This window comes from Loxodonta africana, chromosome 7 (genome assembly GCF_030014295.1).
Source record: "Loxodonta africana isolate mLoxAfr1 chromosome 7, mLoxAfr1.hap2, whole genome shotgun sequence".
In the NCBI taxonomy this organism is placed as follows: domain Eukaryota; kingdom Metazoa; phylum Chordata; class Mammalia; order Proboscidea; family Elephantidae; genus Loxodonta; species Loxodonta africana.
This window is the reverse complement of record NC_087348.1, coordinates 91315882-91341045: the sequence shown is the minus strand read 5'-3', so window position 1 is coordinate 91341045 and position 25164 is coordinate 91315882. Positions and strand designations below refer to the sequence as shown.

The 25164-nt window shown below is 50.0% G+C and overlaps 2 protein-coding genes across 2 annotated transcripts; one reads left to right on the top strand and one right to left on the bottom strand.

The window, feature by feature from the left end:
• Positions 1-4904: 4904 nt before the first annotated feature.
• UCP2 (uncoupling protein 2) lies at positions 4905-7753 on the top strand. Its single transcript, XM_003420045.4, has 6 exons — positions 4905-5041; positions 5157-5367; positions 6164-6358; positions 6440-6541; positions 6898-7078; positions 7639-7753. The coding sequence occupies exons 1-6, from the start codon at positions 4916-4918 to the stop codon at positions 7751-7753; spliced, it is 930 nt and encodes a 309-aa protein (XP_003420093.2). The 5' UTR covers positions 4905-4915.
• A 3816-nt stretch (positions 7754-11569) lies between these two features.
• Positions 11570-23147, bottom strand: DNAJB13 (DnaJ heat shock protein family (Hsp40) member B13). The gene is made up of 8 exons (XM_023538962.2): positions 22973-23147; positions 19940-20043; positions 18732-18893; positions 15541-15698; positions 14395-14508; positions 13156-13269; positions 12409-12485; positions 11570-11762 (listed from the first exon to the last, which is right to left on the bottom strand). The coding sequence occupies exons 1-8, from the start codon at positions 23038-23040 to the stop codon at positions 11609-11611; spliced, it is 951 nt and encodes a 316-aa protein (XP_023394730.2). The 5' UTR covers positions 23041-23147; the 3' UTR covers positions 11570-11608.
• Between the last annotated feature and the right edge of the window lie 2017 nt (positions 23148-25164).

The following is a 25164-nucleotide window of genomic DNA, read 5'->3' as shown; positions in this document are numbered from 1 at the left end:
AGAGGCGGGAGTTGGCGGGAAGCCCAGCCACGCCCAGCAGCAGGTGGAGACCACCCAGCCACCAGCCGATCCAGCTTGGATTGGGTCTTTCCGCGGGCAACACCGCGGCTTTAACCAATCCACACCCAGGCCGGTCGGGAGGCCCCGCCCAGCACGAGCCCGCGCTTTTGCCTCAGGCTGGTGGGCGGTTTGCGGAGTTTGGGGGTTCGCGGACAGTGCCCCAAAGGCACGGAAAAGGAGGGAGTACACTTATACCCCAGCCTCTGGGCTGCTGTTAAAGAGCCCTGGCTGGGAAGCAGAGGCGTATGTGACCTTGGGCAAGCGTCCGCTTCTCGCCGGCCGTCGGTCTAGCCATTCTCACAAGGAGGCTGGCGGAACCAGAGGAGTGTGTGTGTGGTGTGGGGGGAATTGGACGACTCTGGGCAGAAAGAGGGAGTAAACGCGGTGACCCGCCGGCACGGCCGTGGGAGTGGAAGAAGGCGCGACAAGCCCTGGGCGTGGCCGTCCGTGCGTTAGTGCGGCGGCTGAGGGCCCCTCACCCACGGCAGGTGCTGGCGGGCTCACAGGCTCCGCCCCTGCTCCTCAGGCCCCGCCCCGAGGCCTCAGTTGCTGCCCTTCTCCCTCAACCTCTGCAAGACTCGCGGGCTGCGCCTACGGATCGTGACCCTGCGCGCTCCCTCCACGCGCTGCACCTGCCGACAGACAGAGCCGTCCGCACTGTCGTGTTCTCCCCGCGGCCCGGTGAGCCCGGCCCCGACCCGCCCCAGCCCTGCGCCTGCTCCATTTGCTCCTGCCTCGGGCTTCCACGCCGGCTACCCCGGCAATGCGGCTCCGCGTGCAACCTTCTCTTTAATTTTTCCTTCTCTCCTCTCAGACTGTTTTGTATTTTTTCTTAGTTCTCGGTTCTTTTTCTTTATCTCTCTCCTCTCACCCCTCTTCTATCTCCCTTTGTTTTTACCTCTCTCATTCATTTGGCTGTAATTGAACCCTTCCCTCTCCCACAACCACCCCTCGGCCAGGATGCCGAGCCCCTCCTTGGGTGGGGGCCTTCGGCGCTCCCTCGATGACCAGAGCGACCCCTTCCTCCCCAGTCCGGGGGCTGTGGGCTTGCCTGTTGGCGGCTCCTGGTCTTGCGCCCCCAGCACCTTTCCTGGGGCTGTTTCTGCTGAAAGGAGACTTTGAGCTGCTCTATCCAGCCTCTGCGTGGCCCACACCCAGCGGCTCCAACCTCCTCGCAGTCCTGGCCTGGACCTGGACGGCTCCCAGAGAATGTCTGACCCATCATGACCCCCTCATAATGCTCCTACTCCCTAGAGTCTGCTGATTGTGTTGGGGCATATCTGGAATACTGAGTCACTAAGGCAGAAGCCTGGACGAGAGCCAATATGCAATACCAAGAGAGCAGAGCGGGGAGGGAGGACTCCTGGGTTCATTCCCCCGCCTTGAGCGCTGGCTGCACTGGATGAGATGGGTCCTATTTCCTCCTGACCTTCAAGGCAAGGACTGAGTGGACATATGTGCCTTGGGCAGGTGGCGCTTATCCTGCTGGGGTGTATGTGGTCCTTTAAGGTGGATCTCCATTTCTAAACTTGCTTCTGTCCTCACTCACAGGACACATAGTATGACCATTAGGTGTTCCGTCTCCCAGCCATTTTCTATGGAAAACCAAAGAGACCAGATCATGATAGCCACTGGCAGCTTTGAAGAATGGGACGTCTTTAGAGAAGCTTGATCTTGGAGGCCTCAGCGTGAGACCTTACAAGGCCGGGTAAGATTCCAGTCTAAGGAAGGGGGTCTCCTACTGCCTCCTAGCTCTGGGGTCTATAAGGGGAGGACATTAACAAAAATAACCACCACCATTTAGAGTGAAGTCGATGTACACAATTCCCAAAGCTCTTTCATACATACTTGTCTTATTCTGGTCCTTGAGTCGACCCTCACAAACCAAGAATGGTGGTCCCCATTTTACAAAGGAGGAAACTGGCGGAGGGGTGTCCAGCTAGGACAGGAGCCTAATGTTCTCACGACGTATTGTTGAATCCAGCTTTGACTGCGTCTGAGACTGAGATTAGTTTCCTTTTTTGGGCTCTGAAACTGGTTATTTGCCAGGGGCTATAAAATGATAGGGAGCCCTGGTGGCACAGTTGTTAAGCATTCAGCTGCTAACCAAAAAGTCTACAGTTTGAACCTACCAGCCACTCTATGGGAAAAAGATGTGGCAGTCTGCTTCCCTAAAGATTACAGCCTTGGAAACCCTATGGGACACTTCTGCTCTGTCCTTTGGGGTTGCTGTGAGTCAGAATTGACTTTTGTTAGTAGGGTCTTTAACACAAATGATATTTGCCCCCATATGCACCACTTTGAAGGTCCTGACTTTTGGCAAACCCAAGTATCTTAGTTACCTAGTGCTGCCATAACATAAAATACCACAAGTGGGTGGCTGTAAAGAACAGGAATTTATTGTCTCCTAGTTTTAGAAACTAGAAGTACAAATCAAGACATCTGCTCTAGGGGAATGTCCTTCTTTGTCCTTCCTTATGACTGCAGGTGTTCCTTGGCTGCCTGTAGATGTATCTTCACATGGCGTTTGTTTTCCCCTGTGTATGTGTGTGCTGTGGGCATCTTTGTATAATCTGCTCGTTTTATAAGACGCCACTTAGAAGTAATTAGGTTTAGGCCCACTCTACTCTGGTATGGTCTCATTAACATAGCAGAAAAAGCCCCCTATTTCCAAACGGGGTGATACAGGTACAGGTGTTAGGACTTCCACGTTTGTTTTTGGAGGACACAATTCAATCTATAACACCAACGCAGCATTCAAAATGGCAGCTGAGCCTCTGTGGACTTTTCTTTGAGGTGGGGAGGAGCCAGGGCTTAACTGTTCTCTGGCCTCACAACACCCTGCAGTGCACGTCAAGATCAGGCACATGGTAGACTCACGTTAGCGTCTCAGAACTGTTAGCCTGAGAGAACTTAGCGTTGGCAGGAGAAACCCTCTATGCCTAGGGCTGAAAAAACAAGAAACAAATAAGGAACAGGTGCAAAGCAAATAGCATAAACTTTGGAGCCTGTAAACTGGAGGCTTCTAAGTTTCCTCATCTGTAACATGGAAGTAAGGGCAGCCACCTCACAGAGCTGCTCCACCCCAGGCGGTGGAGTGGGAAAGGTATAAAGCACCTCATAGGTGGTGGGGGTGTCAGAGCAGGGATAACTTCTTGGAGCTGGACTGGGGAGCGTGGGAGCACCTTCCATCAACCCATTCTGCCATTTGAGGACCAATCTTCACTGAGGCTCATGTGGGCCAGGCTCTGGGGAAACAGATATAATTGATGTGAGTAGCCTCTTGACTTCCCTGTTTGCCCCAGTCACCTGGGGGAGAAACCTAGGAGGAAGAAGCTGGGTGAGCTGTTTATTTCCATGAGTCTCTGTGTTCACAGCTGACTCCCACCACATCCTGCCTTGAAAGCCAGTTCTTTCCTCCTGGGCCCCAGCGACAGAGGCAGCCAATCAGGCTGCACTCAGAGCAGCAGCTCCTATGAAGTCAGAGAAGCCAGCTTAGGGAGAGAAGCAGGTGTCCGTCCCTTAGTTGGGTGCTGGACTCACTTCCTCCCTGGGCAACAGAGGAGGGTGTTCCTACTCTGAGAACACAATGGAGCTCTTGGTTTGCTGTGTCATTCTTCATAGCCTCTTACCTACACTTCCACATCCCCACCTCTCCTGTAGTGAAGATTGGGTTCCCCTATGTTGCAGGAAAGGAAACTGGCCAAGAGGGAGAGCACTTTCTCTGTGTCACACAGTAGGCCAGTTGAGAGAGAGCCCAGCGCCTACATACTTACTGTCAGCTCCGAGAATTGCCTAGCATCCTTCAGGGTCCAGCTAAATGTTACCTTGTTGAAGAAGGCTTTTCTGATCGTCCACTTTTCCCAGCCTGTCTCCTGATGTAGTTAGTTGTTCCTCTGCATCTTCAGAATATATCCTGCAAGCCCCGAATGCAGCTTCAATCACCTGCCCTTTCCCCATGCCGTACAATGAAAGGTTGGCCTCCCGTTAGGACTCACCCAGTGCCCCTCAGGAGAAAAGATCTGGTTATCTGCTCCTGTAAACATTACATCCTAGGAAACCCTATGGGACAGTTCTGCTCTGTCACATGGGGTCGCTATGAGTCGGAATCAACTTGATGGCACACAACAATGGGACAAATGTAATGTCTCCTGAGTCTCAGTGTACTGGTACCCACCAAAGCAGCCTTGCTGAAAGAATGACCGGAGAGCCTGAGCCATGTGGGGGCTGGGGGAGAGAATTAGACTGATGGGTTGGGAAGGGATTGAATTGATCATCTTGCCTGTCCCCTTTCTTCTAGACTTAATTCCAGACCCATAGGAACCCCTCCTGGCAAGGACATAAGCCTGTGGCCCTGCATGTGCCTGTCAGGGTGTGGTTTGGCTGAAGCTGTTTCCTTCCTGGAAGCTCTCCAGTCAGATCTGCAGGAGCCGGCTGTGGCCAACATCAGTGAAAGCTCCATACCTAGCAGACAAAAGGCTGGACCAGTGGCTCTTTGCAAGGCAGCACTAGGACAGCTGGATCCCACTCTTTGTCCACAAAAGAGACACATATTCACTAAATATGGACTCCTCTGACAGGAATTGCCTCTCCGACCCAATTCCATACCTCCGGAGCTCACTCCTGTTTTCTCTTATGGGGCATTCTGCATCCTTGCTTAGGGAATTGGTGCTATCAGAGAAGGTGGGGGCAGGATGGTGATGGGGAGAGCTTGGGGGCACTGCCACTGATGGGCTTCTCTCCTCTTGGCTTAGATTCCTCTGGCAGAGTTCCTCTATCTCGTCTTGTTGCTGATTGAAGGTGCCCCCTTCTCCAATTCTTCCCAGCTTCTGGGAGGTTGCAGGAAATCAGTATCATGGTTGGGTTCAAGGCCACAGATGTGCCCCCGACTGCCACTGTGAAGTTCCTGGGGGCTGGCACGGCCGCCTGCATTGCAGATCTGATCACCTTCCCCCTGGATACCGCTAAAGTCCGGCTGCAGGTGAGGAGGTGATGCTTGGGGGTCCTAATGCAATCCAGTCTGCTCCCTCCCCAAGGACACAGATGAGGAAGGCAACCTGCCTATCCCTATAAGCCACCCTGTCTTGGCCTTGCAGATCCAAGGAGAAGGTAAGGGGCCAGTGCGGGCCATGGCCAGCACTCAGTACCGCGGCGTGCTGGGGACCATCCTGACCATGGTGCGCACAGAGGGCCCCTGCAGCCTCTACAACGGGCTGGTCGCTGGCCTGCAGCGTCAGATGAGCTTTGCCTCTGTCCGCATCGGCCTCTATGACTCCGTGAAGCAGTTCTACACCAAAGGCTCTGAGCGTGAGTGTGTGTCCTAGGCCTTTCTTGGTGCTGATTGATCTTAGTTCATTTACCAGAATAGCTCCTTTGGGCACAAGATCCCTGAGAGGATCTGAGAAACTGAGAACTTGGAAGTGGTCCTGTTTCTCCTAATGATTTCCGAGCCCCTGGGCTGTGCCAGGCCTATGGACATCATTCTGTGACATTCCTCTCAGCCACCATGGAAGTAGGTAGTATCATCCCAGTATTACAGATGAAGAAGCAGACTTCAAGAGGGAAAGGGACTTGGCCAAGGGCACATAACGGCCGCTGCTAAGGCCAACACGCTTCCATTTCACCTCCCTAGCAAGCCATGCCAACCCTCCATCTTAAACATGAAGAAACTGAGAAGCCAGAAAAAAGGGTTGACTTCCCCGAGATCACATGGCAGGGGGAAGTAGGTCTCAGAAGAGAACCCAAGGCCAGTCCTTGGAAAGGCCACTTCTCTCTTGAGCCTTGGTTTTCACATTTGTTAGATGGAAATGATTCTGATTTCTCAGGGCTATTGAGCAGATTAAATGAAGTGAAAATGCTTTATGAAAGAAAGCACTAAGTATTGTTTTTCTCTTCTTCCTTGCTTTGTCCCAGTGGCTAGCAAGTAGTAGACATTCACAATGATATTTTATTTGGTGCGAGGGGCTGTTAGAGCAAGAGCTGGTCTGGACTCTATTCCTGAAAGGCAGGAGGTTACAGTAATGTGGTTTTGGTGAGGGGGTGGCGGTGAGGTAGAAGATGAGTGCAAACCCAGCTGACCACTGCCCCCGTGATTCGCGCACAGATGCTGGCATTGGTAGCCGCCTCCTGGCAGGCAGCACCACAGGTGCCCTGGCTGTGGCTGTGGCCCAGCCCACGGATGTGGTGAAGGTCCGATTCCAAGCTCAGGCCCGGGCTGGAGGTGGCCGGAGGTACCAAAGCACTGTGGATGCCTACAAGACCATTGCCCGGGAGGAAGGGTTCCGGGGACTCTGGAAAGGTGTGTGTCAGATGTTTCTTTTCCCTCACCTTCCTCATCCCCCATTCCCTGTTCTCACATAGGCTCTCCTTCTTCCTGTAGGCACCTCTCCCAATGTTGCTCGTAATGCCATTGTCAACTGTACTGAGCTGGTGACCTATGACCTCATCAAGGATGCCCTCCTGAAAGCCAACCTCATGACAGGTGAGTTAGGGTAGATGGTGCTGTGTCCTGCCCTTTTCCCAACCCAGGAGGGTGTATGGGAGTCTGGTTGCCTAAAGACCACATCTTCTTATTCTATTGCCCTTTTGCTTATGGACTGAGTTTCTGTCTCCAACCTGCCCTATTGAAGCCAGCTGAGATGAAGCTCCCACTTGGCAGATTGAGGAACCAAAACTAGATTGGTAAAATGACTGTTACAGGTCCTCGGGAGAGGTCCGGCTGGAGTCTCTGTCCCTCCACAAGGCCCCTAGCTACTGAATTCTCTAGGCCCTTGGTTTTCCTTCTGGAATGATGGGGTGAGGAGTCCTGACTGCCTTGCCTGTCCTCCTCCCTGGCAGATGACCTCCCTTGCCATTTCACCTCTGCCTTCGGGGCAGGCTTCTGCACCACCGTCATCGCCTCCCCTGTCGACGTAGTCAAGACGAGATATATGAACTCTGCCCTGGGCCAGTACAGCAGCGCTGGTCACTGTGCCCTTACCATGCTCCAGAAGGAGGGGCCCCGAGCCTTCTACAAAGGGTGAGCCTCTGATCCGCCCCACCCAATTCCTCCTGGCCACCCACATGTCACACAGGAGAGAACCACCTGGAGCTAAGTAACAACCAAGTGTCAAACTATTTCTGATCCTGGTCCTGGTATTAGACATTCACTCATACTCTTTACTCCTTCTTCCTCCCAGGGTTGCTATCATCCCTATTTTATGTGATTGTTAGGTACCCTCGAGGGGACTCATAGCAACCCCATGTAACTCTAATCTTCATGGGAGCAGATCACCAGATCTTTCTCCTGCAGAGCTACTGGGTGGGTTCAAACCATCAACCTTTCAGTCAGCAGCTGAGTGCTTAACTGTTGCACCACCAGGACTCCTCCCTATTTTCGAGGTATTAAAATTCAGACTCAAAGAGGATACTTGCTCCTAGCCACACAGCGTGAGACTCAGTTTTGGGGCCCTCCCAGACACCTCTGGGACAGAACAGCCGGGATGAATTGGATGCCAGGCCCAGTGGGGTGAGCAGGAGGTAGAGATGCCTCCAGTGTCACCAAGGTACACCCCGTGACCTGTGTTTTCTCTCCCCTAGGTTTATGCCCTCCTTTCTTCGCTTGGGTTCCTGGAATGTGGTGATGTTTGTCACCTATGAGCAGCTGAAACGAGCCCTCATGGCTGCCTGCACTTCCCGGGAGGCTCCCCTTTGAGCCTCTCCTGCTGCTGGCCTGACCACCTCAGGCATTGGCTTTGGCCCATCCAGGCCCTGCTTTCCTTCCCTTCCTCTTGCCACCACCTCCCTTCCCTCCCCCTATATTCTCACCCCTCCTCTCTACTTCATCTCCCCTTTGCCTTTCAATCCTGGTGGCGTTGACCCCGTCCTAGAGCCAACCAAGATCCCAAGCCCCTAGTCCCTTGAAAAGTTCAGCCCAAATCTTCATCCTGCCGCCCAGCCCAGCCAGCATGTCACCCATAAAGCAAGCTCAACCTTGGTGTCTCCTTCCTCTCTTGTAGCTGTTACCAGAAGTATTACCAATGGGTCCACACTGGTAGACAGGGGAGGAGCCACCTGGCCTGGAAAGGGGAGTGTGACTCACCTTCCACCTCCACTGTCCAGCCTGGGGCCCATAGAGGTCATCCAGTCCATTCCTCTGTCTGGACCCAGGGCCTGGGCTGAGGTGGCAAGTGAAGGGCAAGACATAGCAATGGCTCTGCTCTCTCCCCACTTCCCCTGCCAAGCCCCTTGAACTTCCACTCACCCAGTTCCTGGTACTCCAGTGCCTACCTTTCCTGTAACAAGAGTCCCTCTTTGCCCCACTGGCCCCAGGACAGTTTATCTGCAAGATGAGAGTGGCTCTGTCTGCCCTGCCTCTCCAGCGCTTCCTGATGATTTAGAGGAACTTGGGACTCTTAGGTGCTGTGGGCTTAATTTATTCCATGTTATAAATGGGAAACCCACCTCCCGAAAGTCCCAGACCAAGTGAGAGGGCAAGTCTGGCCCCTCCCATCCTCCGCTGTCACACCCAGGGGAGGAAGTGTTACTGAGCTGGGTGGGGCAGTCTGACTCAGCTGAGGCTAGGTTCAGTCTGCAGGGCAGGAGCAAACTTCTGCCTCTGCCTGAGGATACTTTCTGTTTGAAATCTCATCCTCTACCTGGGGCAGAGTCCCTGTTCTTCCACCTGTCCTGTAGCAGGAAAGCAGGTGGGCAGGGCTACTTCTATTTCAAGGGGTGGGGGTTTCTGAGGCCCCAGAATCCCATGGCATATTGTTGGAAGAGCCTGGGCCCTTAGAGTTAAGTCATGCAGCCCCATTTTATAGATGTCTGAAGAAGCTGAGGTCTGAGACAGGTCACGCAGGCAAGGACACAAAACAGCTGGACTCCTCCCCAGAAACTAAGCTGGGGGTCGTGGAAAGGCCTGTTTGGTAGCTATGGAGCCAGGCTCAGAGAACATGGCTCTTCCCTCTCTCTTCCCACAGCCTAAAGCATTGAGGCCTCTGCTCCCTCCCTTCCTTAGCCCCTTGGTTAAAGCTGGGGGGTAGACCCTTCAGTGCTTCAGAAGGAGGTCCCAGGACTGGGTTCTGACAGATAAGCCAAGGCCTCAGTCTCCAGGAGGGGCAGAGTTGGGTGCTTTGAGGCAGCAAGCTAGGGTGCGGGTGGCAGGTGGCCCAGTCAAGCTGTTCTCTCCACTGAACTGCAAGGAGTCAGCATAAAGGAGAACCTGGTCACTGTCCCTTGTATACTAGTACCAGTTGCCGTTGAGTCAGTTTTGACTATGAAACCCACGTGTGGTTCAAACAGCTGACACGCTCAGCTGATAACCAAAAGGTTGGCTGTAAGAATTCACCCAGAAGTGCCTCAGAAGAAAGGCCTGGCAATGTACTTCTAAAGAAATCAGCTATTGAAAACCCTGTGGAAGACAGTTCTACACGTGGGGTCACCCTGAGTGGGAGTCAACTTGAGGGCAACTCGTGTGTGTGCATGCGCATGCATGCTTTATATATGTTATCTTAATTCTCACATTAATCCCAAAAGGCAGGTTTATTTTATACTGGAGGAAATGGGCAGTAAATTGCCCCAGGTGTGTTAGTAGAGTTAAATAGGCTGACTGGAAATAAGCACTGTCAGCTGGTTCTGGGCATGTCCCTGAGACAATGAGGAGCCCAGGAAGGTGATGGGAACCACTGGAAAAGTGTACCATTGGGGCTGTGGAACCATGGTTATGAGTAGGTCACTTCCTCCTGTCTTGATCTCAGTCCTTAACACCTAGAACATGGGCCTATGATAAGCCCTACTTTGCCTGACTCACAGGGTAGCACTGAGGTAAGGAGAGAAATCTCATTAAGGTCCTACCATCAGGCTGGAGATGAGGCTTCCCCACTCCTAGAGACAGACTTGGAAGTTTAAGAGCTTGGCTAGTAGGCACCACACTTCCCACCCTCTGCTTCCTCTCAACAGAGCAACTGCACCTGGGTGCCTCATAGACGGCAGAATTGGCTTTATGTGGTTTCCACAAAGGGCCTGCAAGGTGCTATGTGCCATCCAGTCAATTCAGACTCAGCAACCCTACATGACAGTAGAACTGCCCCATAGGGTTTCCTAAGCTGTAATATTTATGGGAGATCACCAGGTCTTTTTTCCCTCAGCCCCTGGTGGTTTCAAACCACCAACCTTTCAATCAGCAGCTGAGTGTTTAACCATTGTACCACCAGGGTTCCTTAGTCCCTGCTGGTAGGTAAGGAATTGACGGAGTGGTGAAGGAATTTGTCCAAGGGCACATAGCTGATAAGTTGCATAGCTGGGATTCAGATTTGGGTGTGTCAGACTCCAAAGCCCACTGTGCTCAGATGCTTCCTAGGATCCTGGTCTCCAGGTTCTATGTCTCAAGGTCTGCTGTTGCCTTCTCCCTGATGGTTTAAAATGGCTGGTAAGTGCTATTGACCCTCTGTTTAAACAAAAACCTTCTTAAGCTGACATGAATGGTGGAATTCCAAGCAATATGTATGACGTGGGAGCCTTTTCTGGCTACTCCAAAGTCACTTCGTAGAAGTGGCCACGTACTTTCCATAAGCCTGGGCCTATCCTGGGCCCACGCAGGCTCAGTGGGAGGCCTCTCCCCTTTGCCCTAGCAAGGAGGAAGCGCATTATCCAGTGTTGATGGCTGATGGAAGGCAGATTGGAGTGGCAGGTGTGTTCCACACAGGCCACAGCAGCAATGACGTAACTTCCTGGAATTGAAGCAGTAAGTTCACCAAGCACTTTCATACTGGCGATTTCAAACCTCACAAGTGTGTGAGGTGGGGTTATGAGCTCTGCTTTACTGACAAGATGGGAAGTGACTGGTCTAAGGAGTGGGCGGCAGGGCTGAGACCAGAACCCAGGTCTCCTGCCTCCCAGGCCGTTGTGTCTAGAGACAACCCAGGACCCAACTAAGACCAGGGAATTGATGCCAGAGAGGTAGAAACAGTGTTTCCAGGGCTTGTGCTCTTTGTGCTGCACCAGGCTGCCTCCCTCTCTAAGCAGGGTGAGTCTGCAGGAAATGGCCTTGGCTGGAGTAATAGCCACTGACACCTGTGCAATCTGGGACAAGTGTTTTTTTCCTCTGGCCTTTAGTTTTCTTGTCTCTACAGTATGCCCATGTCATATTCTACAGACTGCCCCTTCTAAAGGTCATGTGTCATGAAAGACCAGAGCAGAACTGGGGACCCTCAGAGGCCACACAGAGGCTCCTACCTTTACAAAGGTAGGAGCACAGAGGCTCAGCGACCTGCCCTCACCACAGGTCAGTGCTGCAGGCAAGATAGGTTCTTGGGCCCTGTTCTTCCCTCTGCTCCAGCGAGGGCTGGTATGAAGCTCCTCTCCCTCCAACATACTCTCCTGGGTGTAGCTGGAGGATCAGAAATAAGTCTTTATTATGTCAGCTTAAAAGTCATATGCCATCCCACCTGACCTTCACATCTGTGCAGTGGGCTGGCTTCCCTGCACACAAGGCCATGAGTAGGTGGCAGGTGGGGTAAGGCCTGACTGGCCTTTTCCCAGCCCTGCTCTGGTCTCCAGCCCACCGCAGTTATGTCAGCAATGCCTGGCGCAACATCTGCTTCTTCTGGGGTGTGAGGCGGGTAGGGAACTGGATATCGAAGAAGATGAAGAGGTCCCCCTTCTTGGTGGGGTCCTCAGGCAATGGCATCCCCTCACCTGGCACCTTCTTGAAGTACTTGGGGCTGAGACAGGGAAGGATAAAAAAGGGAGATTAGAGGGCACCCTAGAGCAGAACCTCAACAGGTCCCATGCCATCCCTATTCACGTAATGTCAGAAATGGGGCAATCCCTACACCTTCCACCATGGAATGGCTCTTAGCTCCAGTGGGAGGAGGGAGAAGAGCTGGCTTGTCCCAGACAGCCTGGTCCCTGGCCCCATTTACACCAACTCTGATGGAGGGTCCCAGGAAGTTTGTTTTACATATGGGAACAGGGTAGGGAAGGAAGGAGAGCAGACCCTGGATAGGGGGGAGGACAGCAGAGCTGCTGAGCAAAGCTTCCCATGCAGAGGGCCTTTATTGGAAACAGGACGCAACTCAGAACTTAGTGAGAGGTTCTGGAGGGTGCCGCAGCAGGGACTGCCCAACACTGGAGGCCTCCAGCCTCTACAGTGGCTTTGTGCAAATTAGAGAAAGGCACACCTTTAGCTAGGTAAATGCAGCCCACAGTTTGGCCAGGGTGTCGGCTAGATTTTGGCCCTCTCTTGCCTCCTCAGCTGGGCACAACCTGCACAACTATACCCTATCAGGCAGACCTGCCTGACACTACTCCCAAGGCTCAGAGCCAGACCTTCCCTTGCCTACTGGGGCCCAAGACAGATGAACTCACTGGATGATGTCATTGATGGGGATGTTGAGCAAACGGTCATCCAAGGTCTTCACCTCCACAGTACAGCAGGTAAGAGCCTGGGGGAGGGTTAGGCCAAAGGTGGGGGTGGGGGCCACCATGGCCATTCTTTTTAGAAAGCACTTTATGAGCCTATTCAGTGCCATGTCTTGAGCTGGGCACCAGGGAGACAAAAGGCTGTTCAAGGACTCACAGGTGAGTAACTCAAGCAATTGCCTGCCCTTAAAGGAGTTTATAAGGCGATTTCTGGGAGCCAAAGAGAGGCCCCCAAACTAGTCTAGGGAACAGAGAGGCTGCACAGAGGCAGTAACAGTTGATGGGGGCCTTAAAGGGTAAGGAGGACCCTACCAGTTTAACAAGGTGGGTAGACAGCATCACAACAGTCCAGTCTGGTTGTGGATGGGGTAGCCACGACTCAGGCAGAGGCTGACTTCATGGGAGTTAACAGTGATTGAATGTAGGTGGGTTGGGGAGGGGAGACAAAGTCTAGGCTGGTGACTGGGTTGTGAGGCTGTGGGAGGGTCATTCACTCCCCGGATTGAAGACAAGCACAAAGATTCTGATTTGGTTTGATTCTGATTCTGTGTGGCAGACACAGCAGGTTCTGAAGGCCTAGACCTCACACTGGGGTGAGTAGAGAGGGAGGCCTACCTGCCTTGGGGTCTCCCCTGAACAGATGAGGCTGGCTATGATCCCTCCCCTCCCTGCTTCTCCACTTTGCCCACTTACCTTGCCCAAGGGGATGGGGTTCACAAAGAAGAGATTGTCATTCTCCCTGCGGAAACGAGGGTGAAGCTTCTCCTTTACAATGAAGATGATGTCAGCTGGAATGATGTTAGGGCCCTGGGCAGGGGAGGCCAAGGAGTGACAAAAACTAACTGGCTGTGTGACTTTTGCTAAGTTCCTGCCCCTGTTGGTCTCTGTGTCTTCATCTGTACAATGGGGAGATTGGACCAGGTGCTCTGAAAGTGCGTTTTCAGTTCGGCCTCCTTCGCCCTTGCCCTGAGAAGCCTACCCAATGGCTCCCCCAGTGTTGCTTCTCTTCTCCTACCCAAAAACCAAACCAAATCTGTTGCCGTCGATTCAGACTCATAGCAACCCTCCTCCTCTAGAAGCATGCCCAAAATAGATGCACTCAGCTTGGAGGGCCACGAGGCTTCCTCAGGCCTCTTTCCTGCCAGTAACTCCGTGAGTGACACCCCCTAGGCAAGCTTCATTAAGTCACCGAAACTCTGCCAGGGTCTCTTCTGGGCACTGGGAACAGAGGAATCAGACTGGCCCCTACCCCGAGGGAGCTCCCAGTCTGGTGAAACACAGCATGCTCCAGGCTGTGATAAAGGGACGCCCAGAGGCTGGGGAGCTCAGGAGGTCTGGGAAGTCTGTCCAGAGGCAGGAACTTTGGAGCTGGGTCTTGATGGGTGTTTTTGGAAGTAGATGTTTTCTAAATGAAAAGGGAGGCAAGAAGTGTAGGCAGAGGAATTCATCTCTCTTGGCTCTGATTACTCTGCCACTCTGCCTGTCCTCAGGACATAAGGACTCAGCATGCCCTGGGCAATCACTTTACATTTTTATTTAATTTTAAATTATTATTAATAAATGGTTTCGGTGTACCTCCTATGGCTGGGCTTTAATTAGAGAAGCACTGAAAAACATCAGGAAGGGCACTGGAGTTAGGATTGGGTTATCCTTTCAGCTTTGTGCAGTTGCTCTGGGCAAGTTCCTTTCCTCTCTGGGCCTCAGTTTCTCACTCTGTAAAGGGGTAATTCCTGGGCTGCCCACTCATAGAAGCATTGTGAGGCACTGCCCTCGGAAAAGACATTAAGGGTCATTCCACCCACTCTGCAGACTAGTCACCTATCAGCCCAGGGCAGGAGATGTGCCACTTCCTTCCCTCTCACTCTCCCCACCAGAGCCCAGTGACTGGCCCAAGAGTGGGAGCTGGGGACACTGGTCTTTCTTCCCCCTTACCTGGTCCCCTTCCTTCTCAAAGGTGATGCGTGTGCCCTGCCTCCAGCCAGGTTTCACATCAATTGTCAGGATCTTGTCCTTAATGGTGGAAGAGTACCCATCCGGATTCAGCACCTACAGCGAGGGGGTTTGGGGACAGGGGGTTTGCTCAGGATTTCCGTGAGCATAGGAAACTAGTTGGCCTTTGTACACATGAAAGAGGCTCTGTGGGATTTGTGTTCAGGCTCAGTATCCTAGTAACAAGCCATCTCCACTCTCACCCCCTTGCCATTAGAACCAAGAATTTATGAACTAGATGGCAGAGCATGGCATGGAACTGGGACTGGGGCCTGAGATGCCAAGCAGCCCCCATGAGTTGACCAAGCCCACAACTCCAGTCCCAGAAATTATGTGACCCTGTCCACTAACATCAATGCTCAGTAAAAATGTACTTAGTTCCTCCCTCCCAGCCCCAGAGGGCAAGAAATCTAATCCTGAAGGAAGAAAGACCATAGAAGTCAATATATCTGAGCCTCACCCATTCTCCCTTATGTTGTCCATCCACTCACCAATCACATGCCCAGATGGGTGCCATCTGTGGCAAGTATGGCCACATTTGGCATCTCCTCTGCTGGGCAAAGGTGAAAGGGCCTTGTTCTTGAGCCTGGCACAGGGCTGGGTCATGGGATAGGGCCAAGCCAAGGACTGGACCCTCAGGCACTGATGGCCTTCCTCCAACCAGTAACCTCTCGGTCTGTCTCTCAGCCCACCCAGCAGGTCCACACTGCTCCCTCTTAACCCTGAGGTGTATACCCTGCGGAAATCCTGGAGGTATGGTCTGGAAATGCCTTTAGGAATGCCCAGAGGGCAGAATTCACAGGAGTCTCCTTCCCTTCAGAACCTTCCCACTTCCCACAGGGATGGGGCTGAACTGAGACAGGGGAAGGGAAAGATCCCATCCTAGTTAGGAAAACTGCAAAGGGAACTCCTGCAGTAGGAAAAAGCCAGACTACTATCCTCATTTGTCCCTGCCAAACTTTAGATCTAAGATTTCATGATTCCATCAGAGACCATGTCTGAGTTCTCCAGTTAGAGTCAGGAAGGAGGTGACTGGTAGGGTTGGAGGGGGAGATGGTGGTTCCCAACAGGAGCAAGCCAAGTACCCACCCTTCTGGAGATCTTAATTTTCTTGGTGCAGCCAAAGAACAAGTCCTCCAGGGACAGGTAGAGGTCTCGTTCAATTGAGGGGTCCTGCTTTTTGACCCCTCGGCCCTGGAGCCCCCCAAAGTTCAAATCCACCTCACTTCCTTCTTCATCAAAAAACTCTGTAGGAGGTGGGGAGAGAAGAGGAATAGAAGAGTTGTGCCCAGAGACTCAGATTCACAGGCCACCCTCCACCTCTTCAGCGCCCCAAATGTGATACCCAGCGTCCCATTCCCACCTCTCAGACTCAGGCTGTTTGGCTGGGTCAGGAAGCTGCCTTCAACTGCAGGGCCAGTGATTAGCGTCCCTTGCCACTCCCCACTGCTTCATCCTCCACTTTGGGCATCCTCCCACTTCCCTGCCCCGCCTTCTGCGCCTATGACCTCAGAAAAGAGAGGAGTGCCCTCTGGTGGTAGTGTCAGAAATTACTCTTGCACCATTAGCCTGGGGAGAGAGGAGGCGCAGCACACTAGACCTCTACCTCCTCACTGGCCAGCCCAGCCCAAGACCACTAGAGACTCCAGATTCATGTTTCTATAACGTCAGTAGCTAAGACTGGGGATAGGGGCATGGTGGTCCCTAACAAATCTGAGAGGTCACTAGCATATCCCCAAACTCCCCTTTCCTCAACCTTTTTTTTTTTTTTTTGTCTCTGTCCAGTTCCCCTACACTATCTTGCTACGTGTGGAAGTCCTTTGTAAACTGTAGGGTCGGGGTGCCTATTAGAATTAAGATTTGCTGTCCTCTGTCTCTCATGATTAATGCAACAGAATGAACTTCACAGGCTGGGACGGTGAGATGATCTTAGGCTGAGGAGAACAAGGGGCCTCACACTCAGTTGCTCTAAGATGTGATGGGTAATGTGGAGGCCTGTGAATTACCTGGTCCCCTCTTGCTTCCCAGCGTTCATTTGTTCACCCACAACCTATGGTATCCCAGGTAAGAGATACCCCAATAGCCAGGACACAGGAAGACCCAGCTTAGCCCTGCAGGTAGATGGGACACAAGAATCCCTGGGGTGGAGCATTGTAGCAGGATAACTCCTGGACACTGCCTATGGGACCCCACAGAGTCCCGAGTCTGACCTTCTCTAATGAGCCCCTGTAAGCCCTCGCTTGGTACCTCTAAATGGCCTCTTTTCATGCACCTTCCCTGGGAGACGCAGGCCCACTGCCTGGTATTCTTTTCTGACTGCAAAGCCCATTTTCATAAGCATTATCTCATTTGATAATGACCTGTGAGGCGTGGATTATTACAGCCATTTCACAATGAGGAAGCTGAGATTTCAGAGAGGCAAAGAGATTTGCCTGGATTACATGGTTGATAAGTGGCAGAACATAGGTTTGAGGCAGACCCTCCGACTCCAAGACCCTTGCTTTTTCCAGTCTCACCTGGAGTTTATAAACTCAGCTTCCTTGCAGACATATGAAGGCAATACACAGTGGGAGGGGAGCTGAGGTGAAGGGGTAGTGGGCTGCAGCTCATTGCCTTATTATCAAGAAGAAGAGAGAGAACTTTTGGAATGCAGAAAATCTGTAGTATGGCCAGGGAGAAGGAGGTGGGACGGCAAGGCTGGGGGTGGGGTGGGGCAGGTGGATAAAAAAAAAAAAAAAAAATAGGCAATGAAAATCTAGGCTCCCTGAGCTGCATCACTGGAGCCAGGAAGACAGGGCTGAAGGTTAACTGTTTTTGCAAGACAATTCAGGGTCTCAGATATCAACTGTTTGTCAGTCTGTTTTGGATCATGCACCCATCTATCCACTCACCCATCCACCCATCCGTCTTTCCTTCCAGACATCCATCCTTCTTTCATCTTACTATCTATCCATCCATCCATCCACCAATCTATTCACTCTTCTCAGATCCTAGGCTGGGGTTTGGATACTCAGAGCTCAATCAGTCCTGGGCCCTGCTCTGGGGAGTTCATAGTCTGATAGGATGACAAGCGTATTAGGAAAACCAACTCTAAGTAGCATGAGGAGAATGGTTTCAACAGAAAAAAAGAGCAAAGAGCATCTTCCCATGTGTACAATATTAGCAAAAGACTGGGGAAAAAAAGCTAAATATTCATCAATGAGAGAGAGATTAAAATTAATAAATTATAAAACATCCAGTGGTAGATGTGGTGAATTGGCACTCAGCATCCATTCCATCTTCCTCCTTGTACATTTCCTACCGTAGAATCTGGACAGCTGGAAAAGAACACTGCTCAGACTCTCTTGCAGTTAGGGTTCTGATTTTGAACTCTGCTAATTAGGTAAACTGAGATATCTGGAAGGCAGAACGAGGGGAGGCAGGCATCTTTCTGTGGCTTTGGCTGGATCTGGTGAGCACTGTCATGAAGATACTGCAGCAATGTTCAGTGTTCACCCACTAGTTTCATGCCTGTCAAGAGGCAAGTAGGGCAGCAATGGCAGCAAATTCCTTAAGCTATGATTGCAGCTACAATGGTGTGTTCTGCAACACAATACTGGTGTTCCCCTGATTCCCCTCCTCATGACTGTGGCAGACAGCAGCTCTCCTTATAGGCCAGTTTAGAGGTGTTTTTCTAGGGGAAATTCTGGAGGGCCTGTCTAGAGCCCTCTCATCCAGGTTGTCCTATGATTTTTTTTTTCCAATGATTTTTTTAAGCACCTAATTCCCTATATTACACACACCCCTTTTCTGCTCAACATGGCTATCGTCCTGTCTGTTTCTGCAGCTGATCTCTGACTAATACACATCTGTAGAATGAAATCTTACACAATCATTAAAATGAACAAAGTAGGTCTATATATAATATATAATAATATCCAAGATCTATCGTTACATGAAAAAATCAGTATGCAATATTCTGTACAATGTGGTCCCATTTTCTTTAAAAAAATTAAAAATAAATATATGCTTACAAATGCATAGAAAATTTCTAGAAGGGTACGTAAACTGTTAACAATGAGTAGCTGCTTCTAGAGAGGTAAATGGAGGGCTGCAATTTATTTCTTTTTCAATAAATTCTGTTTTAATTTTTTACCATTTTCTTCCTTCCTATCTACCTACCCACCTATCTACCTATCTATCTTAAATTAAAAAAAAAAAAAAAAAAACTACTCAAAGAAAAACATCTTTAAAGCTAGTTCCTTTCTTAGTAATGCAAGGGTGTGGGTAGGACATCTTACCACTGAAGGGATTGTCTCCCCCGAAGAATTCATGGAAAACTTTTTCAGGGTTGCCGTGGAAGACGTAACCAGTTGTCCATGGGGTCTGTGATCCAAACTCCACAGGGATCCCGCCCTTCAGGCCCTCCTCTCCAAACTTGTCATAGATGCCTCTCTTCACAGCTGTGGAAATGTGTCACCTTGAGGAGCATCCAGCCTTGGATGCTGGGATAGATGGAGGGGCTGGGAAGACCAAGGTTATGGGCAAGGGCAAAAATAGCTTTATTTTCAAAATACCTGCTTTCTGGGAATCTTCGGAATGAGACCCTAGAAGTTATGGGTTTAATTTCATCCAAGGTGGGCCTAGATATGTCCCCCATAGCCCAAAAGAAAGGTGGGAAAGTCTTGACTTGCTGGGGATGGCATGCAGATTAGAGGTAGAGGTGACAGACTAAGAGTCGGGCTATAGTACTGGGATTTGGCTGAACTCAGTCATCATAGCTACTGTGTTATCTAGAATAAATAGCATCCTAGAGCCTTGAAATATAAGTATTGTAGAGCCTCCAGTTTCTAGAACCTTGAAATCCTAGAGTCTAAGGACTCTGAAGTCTTGAAAACCCAGGGCTGGAGAAATCTTGCTGATCTAGCTATTCTTCTTGTCTCTTGAATAAGCCAGTGGGGAAACCCACATGGGCATTGCCCCATGTTGGGGCAGGGGAATCACCCTTTCCTCACTCCTCTGGTTTCTATAGGAGAGACATTTTCTAATTACTCCTGGTCTCTCTCTGCCCCTTTACACATTCTGTCCTTGACAAGATGGAGATTTAGCTGCTTGGTAAATTTGAGGAAAATAACTGGGCATTCCTGCCGCAGTTTCAGCCTGAGGCACCTCACTCTGCTGCTCCAGGGGAAGGCTCCATCAAAGCAGGGAATAGGTGTGGTGTGGTGTGTTGTGGAAGCACTGCCCCCCTCCAAGTCCTGCACTGCCTTGACTGGGTGAGCAAAGCAGCCTGATCCTGGGGTCTCCATGTACTGCCATGTCTTCCACCTTAACTTGTGTCTACTGCTAAGGGCAATTCTTTATCCTGTTTTCTTTCTCAGTTTGTTTAGGTTCTGGGCAGGGAAGAGGAAGGGTTACTCTCTTTTGGGCCCTTTAGAAAACCCAACACTTCAGAAACTTAAGGAATGATCTTAATTGAGAGGTGGGTGACTAGCCCCCAGTCACTCACGGTCACTCAGCACATCATAGGCCTCTGCTATTTGCCTGAATATCTCCACTGAAGCTGGCTCAAGTGACCTCAGGGGGTGGTTCTGAAGAGCAAGTTTCCGGTACCTTGAAGAAGGAGGAATAATACAAGTCATAATATTTGACCTATTTTTAAGGGTCAGACCATGGTTCAGATCTGGCTGTGCTGTCTACTTTAGTAGCCCCCCTGAGCTTTGATGTTCCCTGGTGTAAATCAGGGATGATAACCCTGACCTCATAGGCTGTGATGGCCGTGGAGGTGCAATGTTCAGATTTCCTTGAAGAGAACCTGGTGTGGGGAGTGTAGTTGAACGACAGCCCAGCTGTAGCCACTCTGGGCATCTGTGCCAAGGCTCCACTTTACTTAATCTGCTCCTGATCAATGTCTAAACATGGTGGGAATATTAGGGCAGGACAAGGGACTCCTCCAAAAGGCAACCTTTGCTTGAGGACTCCCTGCAAGCCTAGCTGAGATTTTCCCAGAACCACACTGCTGCAATTTCCTGCCCAATCTTCCTTCCCTATCTCTTTTCATAGGTGTCAGACCTACACTACGGTCTGAAGCACTCCCTGCATACTCTGCTCCCTCCCCCTTACCCTTCACAGGTGTTTCCCCCAGTTCAGTTCTTGTACATCTAATCCTATCGTGGTGTCTGCTCCTCGGAGGACCTGAACCGGCACTCAGACTTCTTGGGAGGATTAGATTAAATAAGGTATACAAGGGCCTGGTACAAAGAGGCACTCGGTGAATGTTAGGTCCTTTTGCCTTGTCTTCCAGTCCTGTGCTCTTTCGTTTTTCACTTCTGTATCTGGCCACTCCCACCACTCGGTGCAGCAATGCCTACAGCATCTGAGATCTGTATCATCAGTGTCCCAGGAGAAAAGAGACAGCATGGATTTGGTAATTTTGGTAATACTGGGCCATTCACCAATGTGTGGCCAAGGTGGAAGGAAACCACAAATGATAGTACCCTGAGCTGTAACACTGAGGCACCCCTACTGCTTCTGAGCCTATAGGTGTGAGGGGAGGGAGTGTTACTGAAACCCAGGAAAGAACAGGCGCCTTCGGGGGAGCTGTGACCGTCAGTTAAGGGACACAGCCAACCCAAAGATAACCCATAGGAAGGGAGCTTGGAATAAATTCCTCAGCCCCACTCTCCTCCTTCCTCCAGTCTCCTGCTCTGAGCTCTCCTTTAGCAGGATGCATCAGGAAGCCAGACATCTAGGACATCTATTGACAGAAGCAGACTGCCACATCTTTCTCCCACGGAGTAGCTGGTGGGTTCAAACCACTGACCTTTCAGTTAGCAACCGAGCAATTAACCACTGCACCATCAGGGCTCCTCTGTAAAAATTACAGCCTAGAAAACCCTATGCGGCGGTTCTACTCTGTCATATAGGGTCTCTATAAGTTGGAACCAACTAAACAGCACACAACAACTCTCCAGTGATCAAGCCCTGCTTATCTCTCTGCAGGACAGCTGCCCTCCCTTCTGGTGACCTTTCCCTAGATGGGTCCCAGGGCCAATAAAATGCCCTGAACAGTGGGTGACATCACATGCTGTCCTGAACTGTTCTCTAATTGTGTTACACGTTTCTCAATTTTCTTCAACCACATTGTAGACTCTTCATTTTCCTCACTTAGACCCCCTACAGGACCTGGCTCAGGGCTGAGCCCACAGTAGGCAATTATAGTAGGCATGGTATCTCAATACTGGCTCTGCTATCTGTTAGGTGTGTGGCCTTGGGACAATAATGGCACCTACCTCTCTGGGTTGTTGTGAGGATTTAAAAGAAATAATGATGGAGTGCTCAGAACAGCACCTGCACATTCAATAAATGTAGCTATGAGTCAGAATCCACTCAATGGCAACAGGTTAATCTTTACCGAAGCAGACTGCCACATCCTTCTCTTGCAGAGTTGCTGGTGGGTTCAAACGGCTGACCTTTCAGTTAGCCGTGGAGCACTTAACCACTGCACCACCAGGGCTCCCGCAGTGTAAATACCCCAGAATTTTGGAGCCCTGGTAAAAAAAAGAGCTCAGCTGCTAACCAAAAGGTCTGCAGTTCGAATCCAACAGCCGCTCCTTGAAAACCATATGGGGCAGTTCTCCTCTGTCGTATAGGGTTGCTTTGAGTTAGAATCCACTCGATGACAGTGGGTTTTATCACTACCCAAACTCCATTGATTGAGATATCCCAGATCCCTCCCTTTTTCATTATCTTCCAATGACTCACTTGATTGCCAAGTCCATTCCCCCTCGTCTCTTCACCCTACTGTCCTACATTAAGCCTCACCTGTTGTCTTGATTACCAGGACAGCCTCCCAAGGGGTCTTTCTCCCTCTGATATAAGCTTCCACAGCACCCTGCACTTCCCCTTTCCTAACATTCATCACAGTTGTGGTGACTTACACAACAGCTGTATTTACCAATACAATTAAGCTGCATGAGGTAAAGGACATCTGTCTGGTTCACGATTGGTGATCAATAAATGTGTGTTAAGAAAAACAAATTTTCAGAAAAATTTGCTGACTCCTGTCCTAGACTTTCTTAGGAATGGACCACAAAGTCCCCAAGACTTGATGGACATATTAAGAGATGCAGTTTATTCAGTGCCCCAAACCCATAGAATGGCCAGAATGAGATTTATCACACACCCATCTGTCCAGTTCACTGCTTGTTTCAAATCGTTTGGTTCTCCAGAATATTCAGGATAAAGTTCAAATGTCTCCTTTGTCCTCATTTCATTGCCAGGAAAACTGAGGTACCCAGGAGAGAAGCCAGGGCATAGAGGGTAAATGATGGCTTGAGAGCAGGTTGAGGAGCTGAGGTGTCCAAATTTCCAACCTGGACCCTGGCCCAGCCCAAAGCCAGTATATAGATGTGCAAGAAGCAAAAGAAGGAACGAAGTTTACCTTGCCTGCCCTGAGCTAGGCAGGAAGGCTCTGTAGGGAAGAGATGAGGGCAGGGCCTGCACGGGCACATCCCAAAGCCTGGCTGCCACCCCAACTTACGCCTTCTTGATCTGGGCATCTTCTGCATTTCGAGTGATTCGGAGCACAGAGTAATAATCTTGGCCCATGGCTGACTGGCCGGCAGGCAGTAGACGGATGGTCCCTCAGACTCCAGCAGGGCTGTTAGTCTGCATTCCTTGGTTGCTCCTGACAACCACACTGGGGCACTCTGGGAGTTGTAGTCCTTCCTAGGCAACCCACTTTCTCTGCTCTGCCTCTTAGAAGAGCGAATGAATCATTTGGGAGAACTGGGGCTGACGCTGTAGTCCTGATAAAGGTCATCCAACTCAGAAACCAGGGAATCACAGAACCCTGTTTTATTTTCTTTGTTTTTAAGGAGAGCAGCAATTAGTTTTAATTGAAAGTTTTTGGAACAAATGCATTTGGCTGATTTTTTTAAGTAATTTTTTAATTTTAGAATTGTTTTAGATTTATAGAAAAGTTGCAAAGATAGCACAGAGAGTTCTCATATACCCTACACCCAGTTTCCCTACTATTAACATCTCATATTAGTATGGTAACTTTGTCACAATTAATGAACGAATATTAATATATTATTGTTAACTAATATTTTATTCAGATTTCTTTCCTTTTTCTGTTCCAAAATCCCATCCAGGATACCACATTACATTTACTGGTTATGTCTCCTTAGATCGTCTTGCTGGTGACAGTTTCTCAGATGTTCCTTGTTTTTGATAACTTTTAACCATGTGAGGAGTGCTGGTCAGGTACTTCGTAGAATGCCTCTCAACTGGGATTTGTTTGACGTTTTTCTCATGATTAGACTGCAGTTATGGGTTGTTGGGAGGAAGACCACGGAAGTAAAGAGTCATTCTCTTCACATAAAATCAAGGGTACACACTATCAACATGAATTACCACACTTTTTATTTTGGCATTTGATAACTTTTAGTGGTTGCCATGGATTGAATTGCGTCCCCCCAAAATATCTGTCAATTTGGCTAGATCATGATTCCCAGTATTGTATGATTGTCTACCATTTTGTCATCTGATGTGATTTCCCTGTGTGTTGTAAATCCTATCACTATGATGTAACAAAATGAATTAGTGGCAGTTATAGCGATGAGATCTTCAAGATTAGTGTTTTAATCTAAACTCTTTTGAGATATAAAAGAGAGAAGCAAGCAGAGAGACATGGGAGACCTCATACCACCAAGAAAGCAGTGCCGAAAGCAGAGCTCGTCCTGCACTGCAGAACCTGAGGTTCCTGCACTGAGTTGTTCCCAGACCAAGGGAAGACTGATGACAACGACCTTCCTCCACAGCCAACAGAGAGAGAAAGCCTTCCCCTGAATTCAGACTTCTAGCCTACTGGACTGTGAGAGAATAAACCGTTAACGCCATGCGCTAGTGGTATTTCTGTTACAGCAGCACTAGATAACCAAGACAATGGTGTAGACTGTTACACCACACAATAAATAGAGCATTCTAAATAGCAAATGAGGGAAAACAGCACCTCATTAAACTCAATATGAGAAGGACGCTTTAAAAATTTTTTCTTATTGTACTTTAAATGAAGGTTTACAAAACAAACTAGCTTCTCATTAAACAATTAGTACACATATTGTTTGGTGACATTAGTTACCAACACCAGGACATGTCAACACTCTCCCCTTCTTGACCTCGGGTTCCCTATTACCAGCTTCCTGTGCCCTCCTGCCTTGTCGTCCTTGCCCCTGGGCTAGTGTGCCCATTTAGTCTTGTTTTGTTTTATGAGACTGCCTAATCTTTGACTGAAAGGTGAACCTCAGCAGTGACTTCATTACTGAGTTAAAAATGTGTCTGGGGGCCATACTCTCAGGGTTTCTTCAGTCTCTGTCAGAAGAAAGAATGAATCTGTTTTTTTTCATGAGTTAGATTTTTGTTCTACATTTTTCTCCAGCTCTATCTGGGACCCTCTAATGTAATCCTTGTCAGAGCAGTTGGTGGTGGCAGCCAGGCACTATCTAGTTGTGCTGGACTCAGTCCGGTGGAGGCTGTAGTACTTGTGGTCCATTAGTCATTCGGACTAATCTTTCCCTTGTCTTTGGTTTTCTTCATTCTCCCTTGCTCCAGACAGGGTGAGACCAGTGGAGTAATTTAGATAGCTGCTCACAAGCTTTTAAGACCCCAGATGCTACTCATCAAAGTAGAATGTAGAACATTTTCTTTATAAACTATGTTATGCCAACT